The sequence below is a fragment of the Anomaloglossus baeobatrachus genome, chromosome 2 (genome assembly GCF_048569485.1).
Source record: "Anomaloglossus baeobatrachus isolate aAnoBae1 chromosome 2, aAnoBae1.hap1, whole genome shotgun sequence".
Classification (NCBI taxonomy): Eukaryota; Metazoa; Chordata; class Amphibia; order Anura; family Aromobatidae; genus Anomaloglossus; species Anomaloglossus baeobatrachus.
The window spans coordinates 788,055,149-788,077,884 of record NC_134354.1 but is presented as its reverse complement, the minus strand read 5'-3'; the positions used below and the strand labels follow the sequence as shown (position 1 = coordinate 788,077,884).

At 51.1% G+C, this 22,736-nt stretch overlaps 1 protein-coding gene across 1 annotated transcript; it reads left to right on the top strand.

Annotated features, from left to right (window-relative positions):
• The first annotated feature begins 19,985 nt into the window (after positions 1-19,985).
• Positions 19,986-20,960, top strand: LOC142290067 (olfactory receptor 52K2-like). The gene has a single exon (XM_075334008.1). The coding sequence runs from the start codon at positions 19,986-19,988 to the stop codon at positions 20,958-20,960; it is 975 nt and encodes a 324-aa protein (XP_075190123.1).
• Positions 20,961-22,736: the final 1,776 nt, after the last annotated feature.

Genomic DNA, 22,736 nt, shown 5'->3' with positions numbered 1-22,736 from the left:
CTGGTGACCTGCAGGTACAAGGTTGTCTCCAGGGAGGAGGTATTGCTCCGTTGGTGATCAATGCCTTATATATGGGTCAGGGTTGTTGCCAAGGATTATATATTAAGGAGTTGATGGTTGCCAGGGAGTCACAGGTGGCTATAGTGCCCCAGGTGATAGGTAATTGAAAGTACGGGAGTTTTTGGTTTGGGTAAGGGAATTACTCCTTTGGTGACTTTTACCTCATTTAAATATGGGACCATTGTTATGGTCAGTGATCCATTTTGGTGAAATGGTAATCGCAGGAGGAGTCACTGGTTGGGGTCATGGTTCTGGATCCAAGTGCAGTGCAAGCACGTGGTTCTGCAAGGCATAGGGGTTTTGATCCGTAGGTGATTAATACCTCTTATCTCTGGGCTAGTTGCAGCCGGGGATGTTGTTGGATTAAAGTCGCTAACGGGCTTTAAGGTTTTTGAGGTCACAGTTACTGTTATGCACATGGGGGATTGATCCGTAGGTGATTGATGCCTCATATCTCTGGGCTGGAGGTTGCAGCCGGGGATAATATTGAGTTGGAGGTAAAGAGGAATGTAAGGTTTTGAGACACGGTTGATACTTGATGCTACTTTGGGGGTTTTAATCCGTAGGTGATTAATGCCCCCATCTCTGGGTCGGTGTGTTGCGGCCAGGGATCGTGTTTCTGACGGTTGTGTGATTTGAAGGATCACTTGTAGGATATAGTGGCTTTGGTTACAGGGATCTTGCAGGCATGTGTGGCGCCCCTGACCTGGTCAGGCACCACTGAGTACTGCACCCATGCTGGGGACAGTACAATACAGGTAATCCAGAAGGCTGACCGGGGTGTGGAACACAGGCGCATAGTGATCAGGTCTCACACATGTACCCGTGAGAGGACCCCTGGGGATCCCAGGAGGGGGAAAAGCCTTCACCTTCACTGGAATAGTGGAGGGGGCCAAAAGCCTCCATCTTCTCTCAAGGGGTGTGGTAAGAGAGTCTGGTTGCTAGGTGGCGTAGGCAGGCACAAAAAGGGAAAAGAGACGGAGGAGTAAACAGTCGGGAGTCTGCAGCAGAGTGTGGAGGAGTGAGGAGCAGGAAAGTGAAGCTCAGACAGGAGCAGCAGTGAAGGTCCCAGATGTGAGCCGGTTCAGAGCAGAGTCCAGGGAGCTCCGAGGAGCTGACCCCTTCCCCTGGGCTGCTGGAGTCTGACAGCGTCCGCGCAGTGGCTACCGACGGGGGAGAACGGTCACCTAGGAGTGCTACCCGAAACCCATCTCCAGCTAGAGAGAGAGCACAGAGTGGGAAGTAAGGAGACTGCTAGGGAGAACCAGGCCCAAACGGGCGGCAGATCCCGAAGCGGAGATAGATCCAGCTTTCTTTTGCTAAACCTGCCGGTGTGGGGCTCTCCAAGCCCACGCCACAACACCACAAAAGCCGCAGCCACGTAGCCACAGTTAGGGCCCATAGGTCACAGGAGGCAAGCAGCTGGAGTGGCCTGGCCCAGGCGACAAGCACACGGCAAACGAAGGGGAGAGAGGCTGCAGCATCTTCCCTGGGTGACCCCCATAGGGACTCAAAGTCGGGGTCACCCCAAACCACCAAGGGCTAAGGAAGGCGAGTTAGTAGTCACCCTCACAAGTCAGCCTGAAGGACACCTGGTTCCCACTTGGCTCATCCCAGCTACGCCCGGGTCACTCACCCTGCCATCAATTGTGAGTAAAAACCCTGAAAGACATCCTGCCTGTGTTGAGTCATTCTGCGCCTTGTGGTACTACGCACCTACACAGGGCCCTGGGGCTTGCCTCACTCTCAGGAGGCTATTCCAACTAACTGCACTCACCATCAGCCCCAGGCGTCCCTCAACCTGCAGTGGCGGTCCCTACTGGCCGCAATACTGAGAGTGGCGTCACGACAAGAAGAAGATCTCCTACCTGTGACAAGATCCAGCCGAGTGGAGTCCCTGAAGGTAATGCACCGACACATCACTGGTGGGGCTTCACACATGGGGTCCTGCAAGGTTGGGGTATTGATCCGTAGGTGATTAATGCCTCGTATCTCTGGGTCGGTGTGTTGCGGCCAGGGATTGTGTTCTGGTGGTGGAGTATGGCTTCTGGACCGGACTTATGGCGAGGGTAGGTCTGGTCCAGAGGCGGTTTAACGGATAATGTTATTTGATTGGAGAGTCACTTGTAGGATATAGTGGCTCCGGTTACAAGGATCTTGCAGGCATGGGTCCTGCAAGGTGGGGGGTATTGATCCGTAGGTGATTCATACCTCATCTCCGGCCCGGTGTGTGTTGCGGCCAGGGATCATGTTTTGGTGGTGGAAGGTGGTTTCTGGACCGGGCCTACCCAGGGTTACGTATTGTATTACGTACTGTATTATTATTATTATGGTATTACCTATTGTTAAATGTTGGGGACGCCCGTTGGACGGCGCCCCCTTGTGTTAGTGTGTAAACAATAGGCAATAAAGGGCTGCTGTGGCCATTTTTTACCAAGTCGCAAGCAGTGTCCATGTATTATTGATACCGGGTAAGGGTAATTGGGAATAATATAGGAATCAACGACCGGAAAATCCCTCCTGGAAATGTCGTGTTCACCTGTCAGAAACATCTAAAAAAGTGTGCAAAAACGCTGCTGCTGCCCAGTGGCTGGAGGGAATGACACATTCAGGTGAAGGGGGGACAGTCTGCATTGCAGAAACTTCCAGTATTATCTGTCTTTTTGCACTTTGCTGTGTTTAATATTATTTAGTTTTGACTTTGCAGACAAAGACACTGGTGATCACCAGGAGTACGGTTTTGAAGAGCCCGGGGCTTAGAAATTGAAATCTTCTCTTTTTTGGGAAACTGTGGAACAAAGTACACAGGTAACTGGATACCAAATATTTTCTCTTCTATCTGTAGAAAAATAGTAGAGGTGCATATCTGCAGATGCATGCTATATGAGATGTGTGAAAAAGATCCATTGCTTCTCGCGCCCAGTGGTATCCCGCAAATGGCGACTCACCACAAAGTTCCCACCTGTCTTCGCACACTCAACTGTATTAGCATTCTAGGTGCCAATACAGTTGAAGGAAATTATAAAAGAGGAAACAATCCACTCCCTCCTCTATTATTCTCCCATGGCGTCTGAGGTCAGTGAGTGCAATTTTACCGCCCTTAGAGGAGCTCGGCCGCTCCTTGGCCAGGCCGAGCTGCTCGAGGTCGGGGCTCGGGTTGTCGGTGGCTCGAGCGCCTCCGGAGCGGGGGCCACGTCGCTCTGTTAAGGGGAGGCAGTGGGGTGGTGGTGTGGGACGAGGTTCGCAGCCGGGGGCCGCGTTGTCGTTGTATGGGTCGTGACGCCACCCACGGGTCGTGGTGATGGGATGCACCACCGCTGCGGCTGGAGTGAAGGGGGCTCCCGGGATCAGTGTTGAAGGCGCAGCCTGGATGTTAGCCCCTCCGTGGTTAGGGGTGGTGTGTCCCGGGGCCCGGTGGGATGGGCGATGATGGCAGGGTGCAGGGAGCCGTGCTGCGGTGCGATGTCGTGCCCGGATGGCACTGGTGTACTCACTATTAATTCACACTCAGAGTCACTGGTAAACCAAAGTTCGTGTATGGTCGGGTCCCACAGCCGGCTGCTTGTGTCCCTTGTGAGGCTGATGGTGGCCCCTTTCCCTTGCACCTCTTGTTTTGACTTTTGGCTCCCCTGCCTGAGCAGTGGTAGCCCACTACCCGGCGTTTAGCTGCCGGAAGATCCCTCGGTTGCCCGCAGGCGCTGGCCCGTCTGAGTACCCGGTTACTGGTGCTCCGATTAGCTGTTGACTCCCCGGCTCAGATTCGGCGGGCTCCAACCCTGGCCCGGTCCATACGGTTCCGCCGGTCGCTATACCGGTACTCCTGCAGGCGGCCACCACCGTCTGCCTGCCTGACGTTTCGGGGACCCCCCAGGCTCCAACCCAGGTCCCTGACAGCTTTTCTCCTCCACACCTCCTGTCAACTCCAACTCTTCACTCCCTGTCTGACTAACTACTCACTGACTGACTAACTGTTTGTATTTCCTGCCTCAGGACAGTAGTCTCCTCGGTGGGCGTGCCTTTCCGCCTGACTCCGCCCACCTGGTGTGCCCTACTGGCCCTGAGGGAGGCATCAGGTCTCCCTTTCGGGTGACTGGTGTGTCCTCACAAGGGATAGGGGTGTGTGTGTTGTGTGGTGGGTGTTGTTACCTGTGACCCCTGGGGTCCAGGGCGTCACATTCCCCCTTGGTTTAATGCAGACCGTCCGCGGGCTGCCCGACCAACTCCGGTTTATTTTTGCTGTTTAACTGTGAACGGAAAACAATTACAATTATACTAACATTTGTACAATATATGGTTACTGAAGGTCTTCCCATAACGGGAGGCATTTTACTTTAACGTTGCATAACTTTTATTAACGGAACGGGTTCATGTCCTTTCGCCTTTCCACCCAAACAACGTAGCCATGATGCTGCCCCTAAGAAATGGGCAGCACCCCTTTTCCCCAGTCCGGAAACAGGAACACAGCTAAATCACCCAGGCGGGAACGGGCATGGTGCGGCGCACCCGGCAGTTGCCAAAGGGCTTCCCGGAGGATGGTCACCGGTCCCGGTGGTGACCGGAACCCAGCCTGCTCTGCTGCGGGTTCTCCCTCCAATCTGCCTCTCCGGAGGCTAACGGAACGGGAAGGCATGTAAAGGGGGCAGGATGGGGCAATATTTACAAGCCCAATAGTTTTTGGGTGGCCAACAAGTCCACAGCCTTGTCCATGAGCAGTCACTCACGCAACTGGGTTTAAACAGGGTTCAACATAAGTCCCAATGGGTCCTTTTTATAGCCAACGAGCTACCAGCTCCTTAATCGGTGGGATACTCCTCTTCCACCTCCACTTCGGGGCTGTACGATGGAGGAGGGGGCTGCCTGCCACTATGGACATCCAGGGCAAACCAGACCCTCTCCCCGCGGTGCCGGGTGTAGTGCACCAAATCACCGGGCAGGAGGTTGCGGTCTGGGTGCTCGAACGGGAGATGGGCATTTACATCCCGCCGGGAGAAGAAGACCTCACCTTCCAAGTTGGGGTCATACAGGAACCCCCAGCCTTTGTCCCGGTTGAACCTTCTGACCTGGCCCTGGTAGGTCGGGCCCCGCACCCAGTATCCGGCACTCCTCAGATGCTCATTCCCTTCGATGGTACGAGCAAGGACCTCCTCCCTCCTCTTCTCCCTGGCCGCGATCTCCCAGCTTAGTTGGCTAGGCTGCCGCTCCCAATACGGGGCATCCGCATGCCTGGGACCTACTTCAGTGGGGGTCTGGCCCAGCCGGTGCTCCCCAGTGTCGACTACGATCGGCACTCTTAAAGGGGAGCCCCGCTGTGCCGCGGCCGGCTTTGCTGCCTTGCAGCTGCCTCCCCGCAGAACCTCAGCCGAGGCACGTGACCCTGGAGTGGCTTGCTTTGTCTTTTGGGCCTCCTTGGCCGGGTGGCCCAACGGGGTCGGTGCGCGCTTGGGCGCGGTCACTTCCGGAACAGCCGGTGCCGCTTCGGGATCAGATGCTGGCCAGGAACAGGTCTCTTTGGACAACGGGCACAGTGCGGCCGGATTCCAGAACAGGTCCGGTCCAGCCTCCCCAAGCAGCTTCCCAGGAGCGCCCGGGACGGACTCCGCCACCAGTGTCGGGGGTGAGGATACGGGTAGAGGAGCAGTGGCAACCACTGTGGGGAATGGAGGAGGCGGTATGGCGGGCAGCAGCAGACCGAGCCCCTCAGCCGCGATGGCCGACCCCTCAAGGGCATAGTGACATGGGTCGCCTTCCCACCCTGCTAACACCTTCATCCTCTCACGGGCCCACACGGCAGCCACTATCTCCCCCATCTCCGCCGCCCAGTGCTCTACTAGGAAGCTCACCTGGTGCGGGAGGCGGTGGCACATCTCCTCCGTCCGGGCTTTCACCCACGCCGCTGTTCCTGGCACGGGCTCCGGGATCTCGGGACTCTGGACTGGAGTTGCAATGCTGCTGCTGCACTGTCGGGATCCAGGAACGGAACGGATGCAGGGTCCTGGAGTCCCTGCCTTTTTATCTTCTCGGTCACATCAGGCAGCCTGTCCGCCCACCTTCCCCCTTGGTTTTCTTCCAGCACTCCTCCTCCTGGGGGCGGGGCTTCACCTTCGCGCCTTCACTGCTCGGGGAAGACGACTCGAGCGGGAAACTTTCGCGCCCAAGATGGCGGGGTTTCAACTTTTTTGGGTACTTCCAAGGCGCACTTCCAAACAGGTGAGTGGACTGTCCGAATCCTGTTTGTGACGCCAGAAGAGCCGATGTGTACCGCCCTGAGAAGGGCTCGGCCGCTCCTTGGCCAGGCCGAGCCGCTCGAGGTCCGGGCTCGGGTTGTTGGTGGCTCGAGCGCCTCCGGACCGGGGGCCACGTCGCTCTGTTAAGGGGAGGCAGTGGAGTGGTGTTGTGGGACGAGGTTCGCAGCCGGGGGCCGTTGTATGGGATGCACCACTGCTGCGGCTGGAGTGAAGGGGGCTCCCAGGATTGGTGTTGAAGGCGCACCCTGGATGTTTGCCCCTCCGTGGGTAGGGGTGTTGTGTCCCGGGGCCTGGTGGGACGGGCGATGATGTCGGGGTGCAGGGCGCTGTGCTGCGGTGCGATGTCGTGCCCGGATGGCACTGGTGTACTCACTATTAATTCACACTCAGAGTCACTGGTAAACCAAAGTTCGGGTATGGTCGGGTCCCACAGCCGGCTGCTTGTGTCCCTTGTGAGGCTGATGGTGGCCCCTTTCCCTTGCACCTCTTGTTTTGACTTTTGGCTCCCCTGCCTGAGCAGTGGTAGCCCGCTCCCCGGCGTTTAGCTGCCGGAAGAGCCCTCGGTTGCCCGCAGGCACTGGCCCGTCGAATGTTTGGCCCTTGGCGGTGGCTCTCACCCGGTATCGGTGGGCTTTTGCCTTCTTTCGGGACTTTGGGTGAGGATGAACCCGTGAGGTCCAGACTGCAATCAGTGAATTTGCCTAAACTCAGTGGCTTCCAAGCTAGGTCGGGGTCTGAGTACCCGGTTACTGGTGCTCCGATTAGCTGTTGACTCCCCGGTTCAGGTCTGGCGGGCTCCAACCCTGGCCCGGTCCGTATGGTTCCGCCGGTCGCTATACCGGTACTCCTGCAGGCGGCCACCACCGTCTGCCTGCCTGATGTTTCGGGGACCCCCAGGCTCCAACCCGGGTCCCTGACAGCTTTTCTCCTCCACACCTCCTGTCAACTCCAACTCTTCACTCCCTGTCTGACTAACTACTCACTGACTGACTAACTGTTTGTATTTCCTGCCTCAGGACAGTAGTCTCCTCGGTGGGCGTTCCTTTCCGCCTGACTCCGCCCACCTGGTGTGCCCTACTGGCCCTGAGAGAGGCACCAGGTCTCCTTTTCGGGTGACGGGTGTGTCCTCACAAGGGATGGGTGTGTGTGTGTTGTGTGGTGGGTGTTGTTACCTGTGACCCCTGGGGTCCAGGGCAGCACACAATGATGTCACTACAGCACGACCACTGTGCAAAGATGTGCAGAGGTGAAACACTCAACATGGGGCAACAGGAGAGGTGAGGTTTTTTTTATTTTTATTTATTATTAGTACTACACTAGCAGCCATAATATCACATGCAGGACTATGGAGTGCATTATGCTATATGGAGGACTATGGGATGCACTATACTATATGGAGGACTATGGGTGGATTATATTATATGGAGAACTATGGAGTGCATTTTATTATATGGACAACTTTGGTATGCATTATACCATATGGAGGACTATGGGGTACAGTATACTATATGGAGGACTATGGGTGGATTATACTAAATGGAGGACTATGGAGTGCATTATATTATATGGAGGACTATGGGATGGATTATACCATATAGAGGACTATGGGATGCATTATACCATATAGAGGACTATGGGGACCAGTATACTAAATGGAGAACTATGGGGTGCAATATACTATATAGAGGACTATAGGGTGTGAATTATACTATATGGAGGATTATGGGGTGCATTATACTATATGGAGGACTATGGGGAGTGTATTATAATATATGGGGAACAATAGGGAGTGTATTATACTATATGGAGGAGTATAAGGTGTACATTATAATATATGGAGGAGTATAAGGTGTACATTATAATATAAGGAGGACTTTAGGGTGCATTATACTATATGGAGGACTATGGGGTGCATTATACTATATGGAGGACTATGTTGGGTGCATTATACTATATGGAGGACTATGGGGGTGCATTATACTATATGGAGGACTATGGGGGTGCATTATACTATATGGAGAACTATAAGGTATGCATTATACTATATGGAGAACTATGGAGATGATTTATACTATATGGAGGACTATGGAGTGCATTATACAATATGGAGGACTATGGTGTGCACTATACTATATTGCGGGCTATGGGGTGTGCATTATACTATATGGAGGACTATGGGGTGCATTATACAATATGGAGGACTATGGTGTGCACTATACTATATTGCGGGCTATGGGGTGTGTATTATACTATATGGAGGACTATGGGCTGCATTATAATATATGGAGGACTTTGGGGAGTGAATTATATTATATGGAGGACTATGAGGTGTACATTATAATATATGGAGGACTATAGGGGTGCATTATACTATATTGAGGACTATGGGGGTGCAAGATACTATATGGAGGAATATGTGGGACCCATTATACTATATGAAGGGCAATGTGGAAATCATTATACTATATGGAGGGTGATGTGCGGGTCATTATAATATTTGGAGAGCTATGTGGAGATCATAATACTACTTGGAGGGCAATAACGGAGCCTTTATACTTTATGGAGGTCTATTTGAGGGCCATTATACTGTATAGAAGCAATCATACAATGTTAAGTTTTGTTGCTGTGCCATATTGTGCGGAGAGCAATATGGGGGCCATTATACTGCTTGAAAAAATAGTGGGGGGCATTATACAGTGTGGGGGCCATTATACTGTATGTAATCCCTTTATGCTGTGTGGGGGTCACAGATGGGGGTTATACTGTATTAAGGTCATCATTCTTTGCCGGAGTAGTTGAGGGAAGTACAGTAGGGTCATCATACTGTGTGTGTGGAGGGAACTGTGGAGAAATTCACTGATGAGGATTATACAGTGTATGTCGGGCACTTTTGTTGGTGTCATACTTTTTGGGTGCAACGAAAGGGGAATCTAGGGTCTTCAATAGGAGGAAAACTACTTTGTAAGGGCTGCAAAGTTGTGAGATATGCTCTTTTGTGACCCTGATGAATATTTTTTTTAGGGGGGTGCGCAATTGGAATTTCTTCTTTGGGGCCCCATGATTTGTATGCACACTTATGCCTGCACAAAAAATTTAAGGAATACAGCAGGATTCTTCATCAAAGAAAGCAGACATCCCCGAAAGAAAGCAGAAACTCTCCCCCCGAAAAATACACTCATCAGATCCCAATTACAATTGGCAAGTGACAATAGTGGATGGGCTCTCACACAAAGATGTTCATCACTGTCAGGTCTCTCGTCATTTCAGCGGCATTGCAGTGCAGCTCTAACAAACAGATCGGATACCAGTATCATTCCGCGGGAGTGATAATAACTTCCAATCACTAGAGGGAGCCAACCACTGTAGAACACAAGGGGAAATGACAGCAACGCAGATTTGTATGTGAGAGCCCATTCACTTGCCAAATGTAATTGTTTTGGGTCTGGTAAGTGTGATTCTTTTAGGGGGTGTCTGCTTCTTTTGGGGTAAACTTAGTGTGACGCCCTGGACTAGCCAGGTAGTCACATACATACCAACATACACACCCCCCACCCTAGACAGTAACAACAGTCAGATAAAAACCCTTGTTGCCTCCCTCCAGGGCCTGATGTCCAGTCCACACCAGGTGGGGCGGAGCCAGGCAGTTGGCCCCACCCACCGAGGAGTTCACAGGCCTAAAGGCGGGAAAAGGAGACAGATGAGTTTAGGAGGTGAAAGTGAGAGGAGTGAAACGTCTGTGTGTGCCTGGGTAGGAGCCCAGGCACTGACAGCAAGGTTGTCAGACGGTGGTGGCCGTCTGCAGGAGTTGGTGGAACTCTGCAGAGCCATAAGGACCGGGGTCGGGCGTTGGCCCGCCGGTACCGAACCGGGGAGCGGAGTGAAGCTAAGCACACATGCAGGGCCATCGGACCCCGACCAGGCTTGGAGTCGCCGTCAATAGTGAAATCCGAGTGTGACAGGAACCCCAGGGGTTTCCCAACAACCAAGTCCCGACAGAAGGCAACCGCTCACACCGTGAGGATATACAGCTATCGCCACAGGCTAGAGATCCAAGGGCCAGCGCCTGCAGGCAAAACGGGCTCCTACGGCACCTATACGCCGGGGAGCGGACTACCGGTGGGCAACCACAGGAGTCAAGAACATCCTCAAAGATGCAGGGAAAGACAGCCACCATCAGCCGTCCGGGGAGAGCACAACAACAACACTGCGGGACCTGTCCATCCAGCCGTTTTGGTTTATCAAAGACTCTGTCAGTGACTGTCTGAGTGAGTACACCAGTGCCGTCCGGCACCGCGCCGCGCAGTCCCTGCACCCCAGCCATCCGGCCTCACCGTTACACCATCGGGCCCTGGGATCACCAACCCCTGCCAACAGAGGGGACAACATCTCAGCTGCACCCTACCATCTCTCCCGGGATCCCCATTACCAGCAGCGGTGGTGCCATCATCACCACGTCCCGTGGGTGGCGTCACGAACAATCTCCCTAACCAAACCACCCCCCCTTTCACTCACGGCTGAGGAGCGCTGCTCGAGTCCCCGGGTCCGGTCCACCGCTCGAGGCACCGAGCAGCAGGAGCAGAAGCCCCGGACCCGAACGTGGCGAGCGCGTCCCCTCCGCCCGCAACATTAGCAGTACATAGAAAATAATACATTTAAGCAGTTAATTTAACCCTTTCTGAATATGGTACCCACCACTATAGGACTGGTGCTGCACCATGAGAATAGCTGAGCATCTGAACCAGTAATGGGATTAGCACAAAATGTTGATGTTCCAGAATGTGATGATATGATTATAGTTAAATAAATGTGGATTTTTCTGTTCAAGAATAAATTTGGATTGTTGTTCATGGGAAAATATAAGACATCCCCTGAAAATAAGCCTAAAGGCCGCTTTACACGCTGCGACATCGCTCAAGCGATCTCGTTGGGGTCACGGATTTTGTGATGCACATCCGGCCGCATTAGCGATGTTGTTGCGTGTGACACTTATGAGCGATTTTTCATCGTTGCAAAAACGTGCAAAATCACTCATCGGTGACATGAGGGTCCATTCTCTAATATCGTTACTGCAGCAGTAACGAAGTTGTTCCTCGTTCCTGTGGCAGCACACATCGCTCCGTGTGACGCCGCAGGAACGAGGAAGCTCTCCTTACCTGCCTCCCGGCTGCTATGTGGAAGGAAGGAGGTGGGCGGGATGTTCGTCCCGCTCATCTCCGCCCCTCCGCTTCTATTGGGCGGCGGTTCAGTGACGCAGCTGTGACGTCGCTGTGACGCTGAACGAACCGCCCCCTTAGGAAGGAGGCGGTTCGCCGGTCACAGCGACGTCGCAGGGCAGGTAAGTAGTGTGACGAGTCTGGGCGATGTTGTGCGGCACGGGCAGCGATTTGCCCATGTTGCACAACCGATGGGGGCGGGTACCCACACTAGCGATATTGGTACCGATATCGCAGCATGTAAAGTGGCCTTTAGTGTCATGTTTCCGAGCAAAAAATAATATAAGACCCGGTCTTATTTTTGGGAAAACACGTGTGCTTTGTTTGGGGCTCCAACTTCCAGATCTATGCAAATTTAATGAAAGTAAGAAGAGTAGAGATGAGCGATCCTACCAAGGATTGGATCGGTTCAGGATCGCTGATCCAGCCTGAAATTGCAATCAGATAGTCGATCCTAGTCGAACCCATTTAATTCAATGGGAGGCAAAAGTGATGTGTTTTAAAATGGTGTAGGAGGAGCTGTAAAAGAAAGAAAATAAAAAAGGGTTAAAGTAATACATACTTAGGCTATGTGCGCACGTAGCGTTCTGTCCCTTTAGAAATTTCTGCAGCGATTTCAACAGCACATGTGCGCTTCAAATCGCTGCAGAAAGAAAAAAAAAAGCCGATTCCATGCGCTCTGACTGCAGCCCCTCCCATAGACAGTGTGGGGGCTGCATGCAGAGCGCACGGAATAAGTGACATGTCACTTCTTAGAAAGCGCGCTTCGGGCAGCAGCCGAAGCGCTGCGCTCTAATACGCCACGTGCGCACGGCTCCTGCATAATCTTCATAGATTGTGCTGGGGACACAGGACGCGTGCAGTTACGCTGCGGTGCAGATCGCAGCGTAACTGCATGCAAATACGCAACGTGTGTGGCGCCCCTGACCTGGTCAGGCACCACTGAGTACTGCACCCATGCTGGGGACAGTACAACACAGGTAATCCAGAAGGCTGACAGGGGTGTGGAACACAGGCGCATAGTAGTCAGCTCTCACACATGTACCCATGAGAGGACCCCTGGGGATCCCAGGAGGGGGAAAAGCCTTGACCTTCACTGGAATAGTGGAGGGGGCCAAAAGCCTCCATCTCCTCTCAAGGGGTGTGGTAAGAGAAGCTGGTTGCTAGGTGGCGTAGGCAAGAACAGGAGAGGAGGGGCAGTGAGTCAGTTAGAGCAGAACTCCATAGGGCTCAGTGAGGAGCAGACCTGTGGGGCTGTTGCTGTCTAACAGCGCCCGCGCAGTGGCTACTGACGGGGGAGAACGGTCAACTAGGAGGGCTACCCGAAATCCATCTTCAGCTAAAGAGAGAGCACGGAGTGGGAAGTAAGGAGACTGCTAGAGAGTACCAGGCCCAACCGGGCGGCAGATCCCGAAGCGGAGATAGATCCAGCTTTCTTTTGCTAAACCTGCCGGTGTGGGGCTCTCAAAGCCCACACCACAACACCACAAAAGCCGCAGCCACGTAGCCACAGTTAGGGCCCATAGCTCACAGGAGGCAAGAAGCTGGAGTGATCTGGCCCAGGCAACAAGCACACGGCAACCGAAGGGGAGTGAGGCTTCAGCAACTTCCCTGGGTGACCCCCATAGGGACTCAAAGTCGGGGTCACCCCAAACCACCAAGGGCTAAGGAAGGCGAGTTAGTAGTCACCCTCACAAGTCAGCCTGAAGGACACCTGGTTCCCGCCTGGTTCATCCCAGCTACGCCCGGGTTACTCACCCTGCCACCTGAAGTGAGTAAAAACCCTGAAAGACATTCTGCCTGTGTGGAGTTATTCTGCGCCTTGTGGTACTACGCACCTACATCGGGCCCTGGGGCTTGCCTCACTCTCAGGAGGCTGTTCCAACTAACTGCACATACCATCAGCCCCAGGCGACCCTCAACCTGCAGTGGCGGTCCCTACTGGCCGCAATACTGAGAGTGGCGTCACGACAAGAAGAAGATCTCCTACCTGTGACCAGATCCAGCCGAGTGGAGTCCCTAAAGGTAATGCACCGACACAACACCTGTGGGGCTTCACATCTGGCGTCACGAACAGGATAAGGACTAGACCTGTTCAGACAGGTGACCATGTGCCTGGGCGGTCCGCTTGGAAAATTGGAAGCGCCGCCATATTGCCACCATGAAAAGCGCGCTGAAAAACAACAGCAGCCCGCGCTGGGAGAAGTTACCGCCCACGAAGAGGTGTGGCTACCCAGAGATCCCCTGCAGAGTTCTGACCTCGCTTGTGAAGAGAGCGGAAGCGGAAAAGAAGCCAGCAGCTTGTTGCTAGAGAAAATGGCGTCTGAATGCAGAGACCCGGAGCCAGGCTCCGCTGCCTGGTGGTGTCGGGAGCTTGCCGAGTTCTGCGATCAACTGGAAGCCAGGATCGGAAGGCTGATCAGAGAGGGACGTGCGGAGTTCCTGGGAATGACCGCGGCGGTGCAGGCCTATGAAGAGAGAGCCGCGCGCCGAGTGCCAGACCGGGCGGTGACGACTCAGACCCCGATGCTGCCACCGATGGGTGAGTCCAGTGATGCCCCTGCCCGCGCGAGTGCCCCGACCCTTGCTGCCACGTCCGCGGTCCCTGAAGAGGCGTCCGGCGCGGCGACGCTGAAGCAGGCCGCAGCCACGCCAGGTGCAGCCCGCCAAGCCCAGGCCGCCGCAGCGATGCCCTGCTCGGCCCACCAAGACGACTCCTGCAGCAATCATGCCAAAAAGATCCCTGCCTGGGCCTGCTGAAGAAAGTCCATCCCCAGCACTGCCACCAAAGGAGTGCTCAGAAGAACTAAGGGGGAGAGGAGGCCAGGAAGATGAGGAGCTGACTCAGGAGCCACCGGCAGTGGAGCAATACTCAGAGCCGGAGATGTTACCCTATTCCCGTTGGGATGAGGAGGACTTGACACCGTCTGCTGATGAAGACCAGCCCAGAAACCTCACCTGGGGCCCTGCAGGCATTGAGGTAACAGCCCAGCAGAACCCAGCCCGCAAGACCAGGCGTCGCAACAGAACAACGCTGTCCCCTGCACCACAGTCTCCAGAGCAGAGAGAAGTCACGGCCAGAGACCTACAGGAGAAAAGGTTCCTGAGAAGAGCCAAAGCACAGGTCCGAGGACCCCTTTGCAGAGGAGTAGTGGAGGACTTCAGCCTCAAGTCAGGATACGGGTTCATCGTAGCACCTGGTATAAAAGAAGGTATTTTTGTCAATCGGAGAGACGTCAGAGCTAATCTGCCCAGAGGACACCCTGGCAGAAACTTAAAGATGGGAGACTCCGTACAGTTCACCATGCACCAAGGAGAAAGAGGGTGGTACGCGCTAGATGTAGTACCATGTCCCAAAGAAGAAAGGAAAGACAGTAATAAAGAAAGAAAAGACCAAAGACCTAATGATGAGACCACTACAGATGAGGAAAAAGGTCAAGAAACCAACAGGTGCCGCAGCCCTACAGGCCCAAGCCCTGGTGAAGAGGAGTCTGCATAAGTTCATGTAAAGTAAAGCAAGTTACCAGTTTGAAAAGTTTGCTTTGCAACGTTTTAAAGTTTAAGAGATGTGCCCACATAAACTAATGTGAGAAATAAACCTTAAGGCTATGAACTGGCTATAGCCACAAACTCTCGCAGTGTAAATAGTTACACCAGAGGGCACCACCGCCACCAGAGTCAGCCTGTTTAGGGGCTTGGCTCGTCTGCAACCAGGAGGAGCCCGTCCGTATATAGGGCCTTGGCTTACCTGCAACCAGAGAGCATGCCTGTTTATGGGGCCTGGCTCTCCACCACAAAGAGGGTACCTGGTCAGCACCAACTGTGGAGGCCGCCTCTACATCCTGCCAGAAGAGGCTGAAGGCGCGGATCCACCAGGCCAGGTATACCCTGAAACCACCAGACCATGAAAGCCGCCTCTACATCCTGCCAGAAGTGGCTGAAGTCGCGGCCAACGTGAAAGGGTTTTGGGTGGGTTAACGGACTTGTGGGTGGAGGGTGGTGATGTATGGTACCTGGTGCTTTTAAAAATGTTTTAACATGTTTTAATGTTTTATGCATTTTAAAATGTTGTCTTGCAGCCCGAGGACGTGCTGGTGATAACTAAGGGGGAATGTGGCGCCCCTGACCTGGTCAGGCACCACTGAGTACTGCACCCATGCTGGGGACAGTACAATACAGGTAATCCAGAAGGCTGACAGGGGTGTGGAACACAGGCGCATAGTAGTCAGCTCTCACACATGTACCCATGAGAGGACCCCTGGGGATCCCAGGAGGGGGAAAAGCCTTGACCTTCACTGGAATAGTGGAGGGGGCCAAAAGCCTCCATCTCCTCTCAAGGGGTGTGGTAAGAGAAGCTGGTTGCTAGGTGGCGTAGGCAAGAACAGGAGAGGAGGGGCAGTGAGTCAGTTAGAGCAGAACTCCATAGGGCTCAGTGAGGAGCAGACCTGTGGGGCTGTTGCTGTCTAACAGCGCCCGCGCAGTGGCTACTGACGGGGGAGAACGGTCAACTAGGAGGGCTACCCGAAATCCATCTTCAGCTAAAGAGAGAGCACGGAGTGGGAAGTAAGGAGACTGCTAGAGAGTACCAGGCCCAACCGGGCGGCAGATCCCGAAGCGGAGATAGATCCAGCTTTCTTTTGCTAAACCTGCCGGTGTGGGGCTCTCAAAGCCCACACCACAACACCACAAAAGCCGCAGCCACGTAGCCACAGTTAGGGCCCATAGCTCACAGGAGGCAAGAAGCTGGAGTGATCTGGCCCAGGCAACAAGCACACGGCAACCGAAGGGGAGTGAGGCTTCAGCAACTTCCCTGGGTGACCCCCATAGGGACTCAAAGTCGGGGTCACCCCAAACCACCAAGGGCTAAGGAAGGCGAGTTAGTAGTCACCCTCACAAGTCAGCCTGAAGGACACCTGGTTCCCGCCTGGTTCATCCCAGCTACGCCCGGGTTACTCACCCTGCCACCTGAAGTGAGTAAAAACCCTGAAAGACATTCTGCCTGTGTGGAGTTATTCTGCGCCTTGTGGTACTACGCACCTACATCGGGCCCTGGGGCTTGCCTCACTCTCAGGAGGCTGTTCCAACTAACTGCACATACCATCAGCCCCAGGCGACCCTCAACCTGCAGTGGCGGTCCCTACTGGCCGCAATACTGAGAGTGGCGTCACGACAAGAAGAAGATCTCCTACCTGTGACCAGATCCAGCCGAGTGGAGTCCCTAAAGGTAATGCACCGACACAACACCTGTGGGGCTTCACACGTGCACACATAGCCTTACTGAGTCTCCGGTGCGGCTGTAGTGCTACTTCCGGGTCTGACAACTATCAGTAATGAATAGTCACTGCTTCCCCCTTCCACCGGCGTCTCAGATTCACTGCTCTCACCACCCTCTGAGACAGTGTCTGTGATTGGCAGGAATCACAAATGCTGTATGTGTCCTTATACTGGTGATAAATAAAGAAATAAAACAATTGGCGTAGGGTCCCCCTGTATTGATACAAGCACTGATGAAGCAACGGCTACAGGCTGCAGCCCCCAGCCGTGCGCTTATCATGGTTGTGTATCAAAATGTGGCTTTTTTTTTTTTTTTTACCTATTTAAATAAATAAATAAATAAATAGTTTAATAAACGGTTTGTACTCATCCCAATTTTGATACCCAGCCATAATAAAACCCAACAGCTGAGAGCTGGTATTTTCAGGAAGTCCTGTACTTATTGCAAGCCCCCAACCTAAAAATAGCCTTCATGTGCCCAGCATTGTTGCATCCATTAGATGTGACAGTCCCTGCGCTTTACTTGTCTCTCCCCCGATTGCCCTGGTGCGGTGGTAATCAGGGTAATAAGAGGTTATTGTCAGCCTGCAGCTGCCACTAAGCTCTAGATTAGTAATGGGAGGTGTCTATGAGAACCCCTCATTACTATTCTGTAAGTGAAAAGATATCAATACAAACACCGAAAAAATCCTTTATTTGGAATAAAATGCGAAAAAGCACCCTCTTTCACCACTTTATTAACCACCCAAAACACCCTGCAGGTCCGACATAATCCACATGAGGTCCCACAATGATCTTGGCTCTGCTACATATCTGAAGTCACAGCACGCAATCATGGAACATGACTGAACGCTGTGATATTCAGGCACAGACTGAGCCGCATGATGAGCAGTGCCGTCACTCAGGTGATTTGCGGTCACAGCTAGAATCTCCCAAATCCCTCCACCTGTGGCTGCAGGCTCAGGTGACCTAAATGAACTATCATTAAGTTCACAGACCTGCATGTCCTGGCAGAAAAATGTGGTGTTTTTTGCCAAGGCATGCAGATTTGATCCTTACATTTTTACACCATATTCCTGAAGCCAATCTACATGTCCTGGCAAAACAATGCATCACTAATGCATGCTATATGATGTGGTAGTGATGCGCTTTTTTGCCAGTGGTGTAGATTGGGTGTACAAGTATGATGTAAACATTTCATTACCAAATCTACATCTCTTGGCAAAAAAATGCACACAAACGGTTTTGATGCTGTCTCGGGGTAGTTTTCTTCCAGGAGGTTCAAATTTGGAGCTGAAATGTCTGCACCACATTTCAGCACCAAATTTGCTCCTCCTGTTATGTGCATTTTTTTTGCCAAGAGATGCAGATTTGGTGCTGAAATTTTTACACCATATTTCTGAACCTAATCTACACCTCTTGACAAAGAAATGCATCACTACCGCATAATACCGCATGCGGTATTGATGTATTTTTTTCCCAGGAGGTGTAGATTGGATGCAGGAATTTGGTGTAAAAAACTTAGAACCAAATCTGTATCTCTTGGCAAAAAATGCAGTTTTCTGCCATGAGATGCAGGTCTGTGAACTCAGTTAGAGTTAATTGAGGTCACCTGATGTCAGGTTACTTGGAATCACAGGTAGAGGCCTGTGGGAACCTCCAGCTGAGGCCACAACTGACCTAAGTGATATCACCACTGATCACATAGCTCATTCATTCTCTGCCGGAGCCTCACAGTGAGCGGTCATGTTTTATGGTGCTCGCTGTGAATTCAGTAATGTAGTAAAACTGGAAGCATTGTGGGACCTTCTCTGGATTACATCAGACCTGGGTATTTGGGGGGGCTAATAAACTGGTGAAAGGAAGTGGGTTTTGTTTTTTCTTTAAATAAAGGATTTTTTTGTGTGTTTGTGTTTATTTCTTTTTACTTATAGGATTAGTGGTGGGGGAGTCTCAGACCCCTACCTATTACTAATCAAGAGCTTAGTGGCAGCTGTGAGCTGCCATTAACCTCTTATTACCCCAATTGCCACCACACCAGGGCAATCAGGAAGAGCCAGATAAAATTCTGGGGTTGTCGCATCTAATGGATGTGGCAATCCTGGGCGGCTGCAAGCTTATATTTTTAGGCTGGGCAGCTCCCAAAAAACATGGGTCTCCCCAGCCTGAGACTACCAGCCTCCAGCTGTCGGGCTTTATTTTGACTAAGTATCAAAATTGGGGGGACCGCAGGCTGTTTTTTTTAAACTATTTAAATATTTTTTTAAAAAGCCGCATGCTATTCCTCTTCTTTTGATACACAGCCAAGATAAGCACATCAAAAAGGTCTGTGGAGCCTCTGTTAGGAGTCTCGACATAGAACTAGCCAGATATCCCTCCGGGAAGGACCTAGCCAAGGAGTGGCTCTTTTTAGGAGACCATCATAACCACAATATTAAGTGGCCCTTTTAGTCAATATCCAACTCTTTGACGAGTTTAAAGATAGGTCCACAGGGAGGGGACCATACACCAAATGTTTTATATATTTATTTATTTATCACCAGTCTAAGGACACAGAAAGCATGTGTGATTCCAGCCAATTACAGATGCTATCTCAGAGGGTGGGGGCGTGGTCCAGTAGCACCGAATCAGAGACACAGGTGGAAGCGGAAAGCAGTGAATATTCATTAAAGTTAATTATCAGACCCAGAAGTAGTGCTGCAGCCACATGAGACTCAGTATGTATGTACTGCTTTAACCCTTTTGCTTTCTTTATTTCACAGTGGCAAATCACAGCCATGCCAGTACTTGACAAGGCTGTGATGGGCAGGGAGAAGATGGTTTTTACCATTCGAACATTAACCAATCCTTGGCAAGATCTTCAACTTTTGTGGTAAATGATCAGATGTCCGATCCCGAGCCGACCCAGCCAAAGATCGTACGATTTTAACATTTTCTGATCTTTGCCGATCAGGATCACTCATCTCTAAAGAATAACCCTTTAACCTACTTTTAAAAAAGGAGATAAAATCAAAAATTTGATACTCTATAAATGTAAGAAGTATTAGGTCACCACAGTCTTTCGATGTGAACAATAATTTTTCCATTTAATGAAAGGAGGAAGAAAATTTGTAATGATAAGATTGGTTGTTTTTGATAATTAAACCAATTTTTTTTATTTTTAGTTTATCTAGAAATGCTGCCAGGAGCACAAATGTTAAATTCAACCCTCACCAATCCTTCCCAGATGAGCCTGGCGTTTGGAGACCTCTCGGATGTGGTTTACCTGTACAGTGTGATCGCATTACTGGGCTTCCTGATGATCATTGTGTGTAATAGTGCGGTTATCTCCACCATCCTTCTCCACAAGAGCCTACAGGAACCTATGTATATCTTCATATGTGCCCTGTGTGCCAACGACCTGTATGGCAGCAGTGCCTTCTACCCAAGTGTGTTCACAAACCTTAGCTTGAAGACTCGGAGTATCTCTTACATGGCCTGTCTAATCCAAGTGTTTTGCATCTACACCTATGCGTTATGTGAGTCCACCATTTTGGCCATAATGGCTTTTGACCGCTACGTGTGCATCTGCAATCCCCTGAGATACTCAACTATCATGACCCTGTCTACAACATGTAAGTTATTGCTCTCCGCCTGGGGATATTGCTTCGCCCTGATTACCGTCCATGTTGCATTGACTGCTCGGCTGCCTCTTTGTGACAATGTGATCCCCAAAATTTACTGTGACAACTGGACGGTGGTGAGACTCTCCTGCGTGGACACAATGGTGAACAATGTATATGGCCTTTTCATCACGGTCAGTATGGTCATAGTGATGCCTCTGCTCACCCTTATATCCTACGTCGAAATTCTGAAAGTCTGCGCAAAATCGAAGGAAGCCCGAGCCAAGGCCATGCAGACCTGCGCCCCTCAGATTGTGTGCTTGCTCATCTTCTTCACTGACTGTATATTCGAGATAATGCTGTATCGCTTTATTCCCTCCATGGTGCCCTACGGAATAAGGGTAGTCATGTCGGTCCATCTTTTTGTGTTACCGCCAATTGTCAATCCAATACTGTTTGGATTAAAAATGAAGGCGATAAAAGTGAAAATTCGGCTAATTTTTGACTCAACGTTTTCTCAACAACCAAAAAAGTTTACATTTTTTGAAAATATTTCTGTTACTTAAAGATGTACAAGTATAAAGAGATGTAATGTGATATTCTGTAATAAAAAGGGCAGTTGTGCCTAGTCATACTGCTGAGTTGACCTTATAGTTTACGCGGCTCCTTGTGGGAAGGACTATACTCCAGACACTATAATTGACAATCCTTGTCTGAAGCTGCAGGTCATGTTTTACTGCTCGAGAGATTTTTGCATTATTAGACTTCATGCACACACTGCATTTTTTGCCGCGTTTTTGTATCAATTTTTGATGCAGTTTTGTGGTCAGCAAGTTTTGAGTTTTGACTTCCCAGCAAAGTCTATGAGAATTCAGATTTGCTAGATGCACGTTGCAGGTTTTTTGTCTGCAGTTTATTTGTCCTCCACTTGTGAATGCAAATCAGGCCGCGACTGAAGTGAGCCACAGGTGGAGGACTCACCTGAGTGACATCACCACTGATCGCGCGACTCACTTCAGTCGCGGCCTGATTTCCGGTCACATGTGGAAGAATCCAGGTGTGACCAGAAATCACCTGAGTGAGGGCACCGCTTATCACACGGCTCTCTTCAGTCACTCGGGTGATTTGCTATCACAGGTGGAGGACTCCAGCTGTGGCTGCAGCTAACCTGAGTGATGTCACCACTGATAGTGCAACTCACTTCAGTTGCTGCGTGGAGCTCACAGCGGACTGTCATGTTCTATGGCCACTAGCTGTGAGCGTCAGATGCAGCAGTGCTGGAAGCATTGTGGGACCTCTTGTGGATTACGTAACACCTGGAGAGGTGTATGGGGGTTAATAAAGTGGTGAAAGAGGGCGGCTTTTTTGTCTTTTATTTCAAATAAAGGATTTTTTGGGTAGTTGTGTTTATTTAATTTCACTTATAGATTAGTGATGGGATGTCTCACATACACCTTCCATTATTCAGCTAGGGCTTAGTAGCAGTTGTGGGCTGTTATTAACTCCTTATTACCCTAATTTCCACCACACCAAGGCAACGGGAAGAGCCGGGCCCAGCACATCTTATGGATGCGCCACTTCTGGGGCGACTGTGGGCTGCTATTGTTAGCCTGGAAAGGGCCAAATAATGATGACCCTTCTCACCCTAATAATATCAGCTCCCAGTTGTCTGCTGTACCTTGGATGGTTTTAGGAAATGGGGGGGACCCTGTGTCATTTTTTTTTTGTTTAAATAAATCAAATAATAAAAAAAAAACTGTGGGATCCCTTCTATTTTTCATAACCAGTCAAGGTACAGCAGACAGCTGAGAGTTGCAGCCTGCAGCTGCTGCTGTTCCTGTGCTGGATACGAAAAATGGGGGGACCCCACGTCATTTTTTTTACCTCCCAAAAAAATAGAAAAACAGCTGGCCAAGCTAGCTATCCCTCTATTGAGCTATTCTATTATTTCTTTCTATTTATTCTACATGCTCTTTCTATCTATTTGTTCTATCTATCTATATATTCTAGCTATCTATCAAATATCCTATCATATTTATTTTTCTCCTCTAAAAAACGCATTAACAAAACGCGGCAAAAACACATGTGTTTTTACCACCTTTGTTGTCAAATGCAGTGTTTACAGTTGTCAAAGTCTGCCAGAGGGTGCAGTTTTGTTGTAAACCAAAAACGCAGAGTGCACATGTGCCGCCCCTGAACTATCACGTTGTCACAGGGTACTACACAAACTGCTCTTCCGTGCAATATTCCAAGTCTCTCATGGTTCTGGGTTCCTATCTGACAGTGTTGTCTCCAACAGCAAATCAAATCCTAGATACACCCTGCACCACACCCACCAGGCA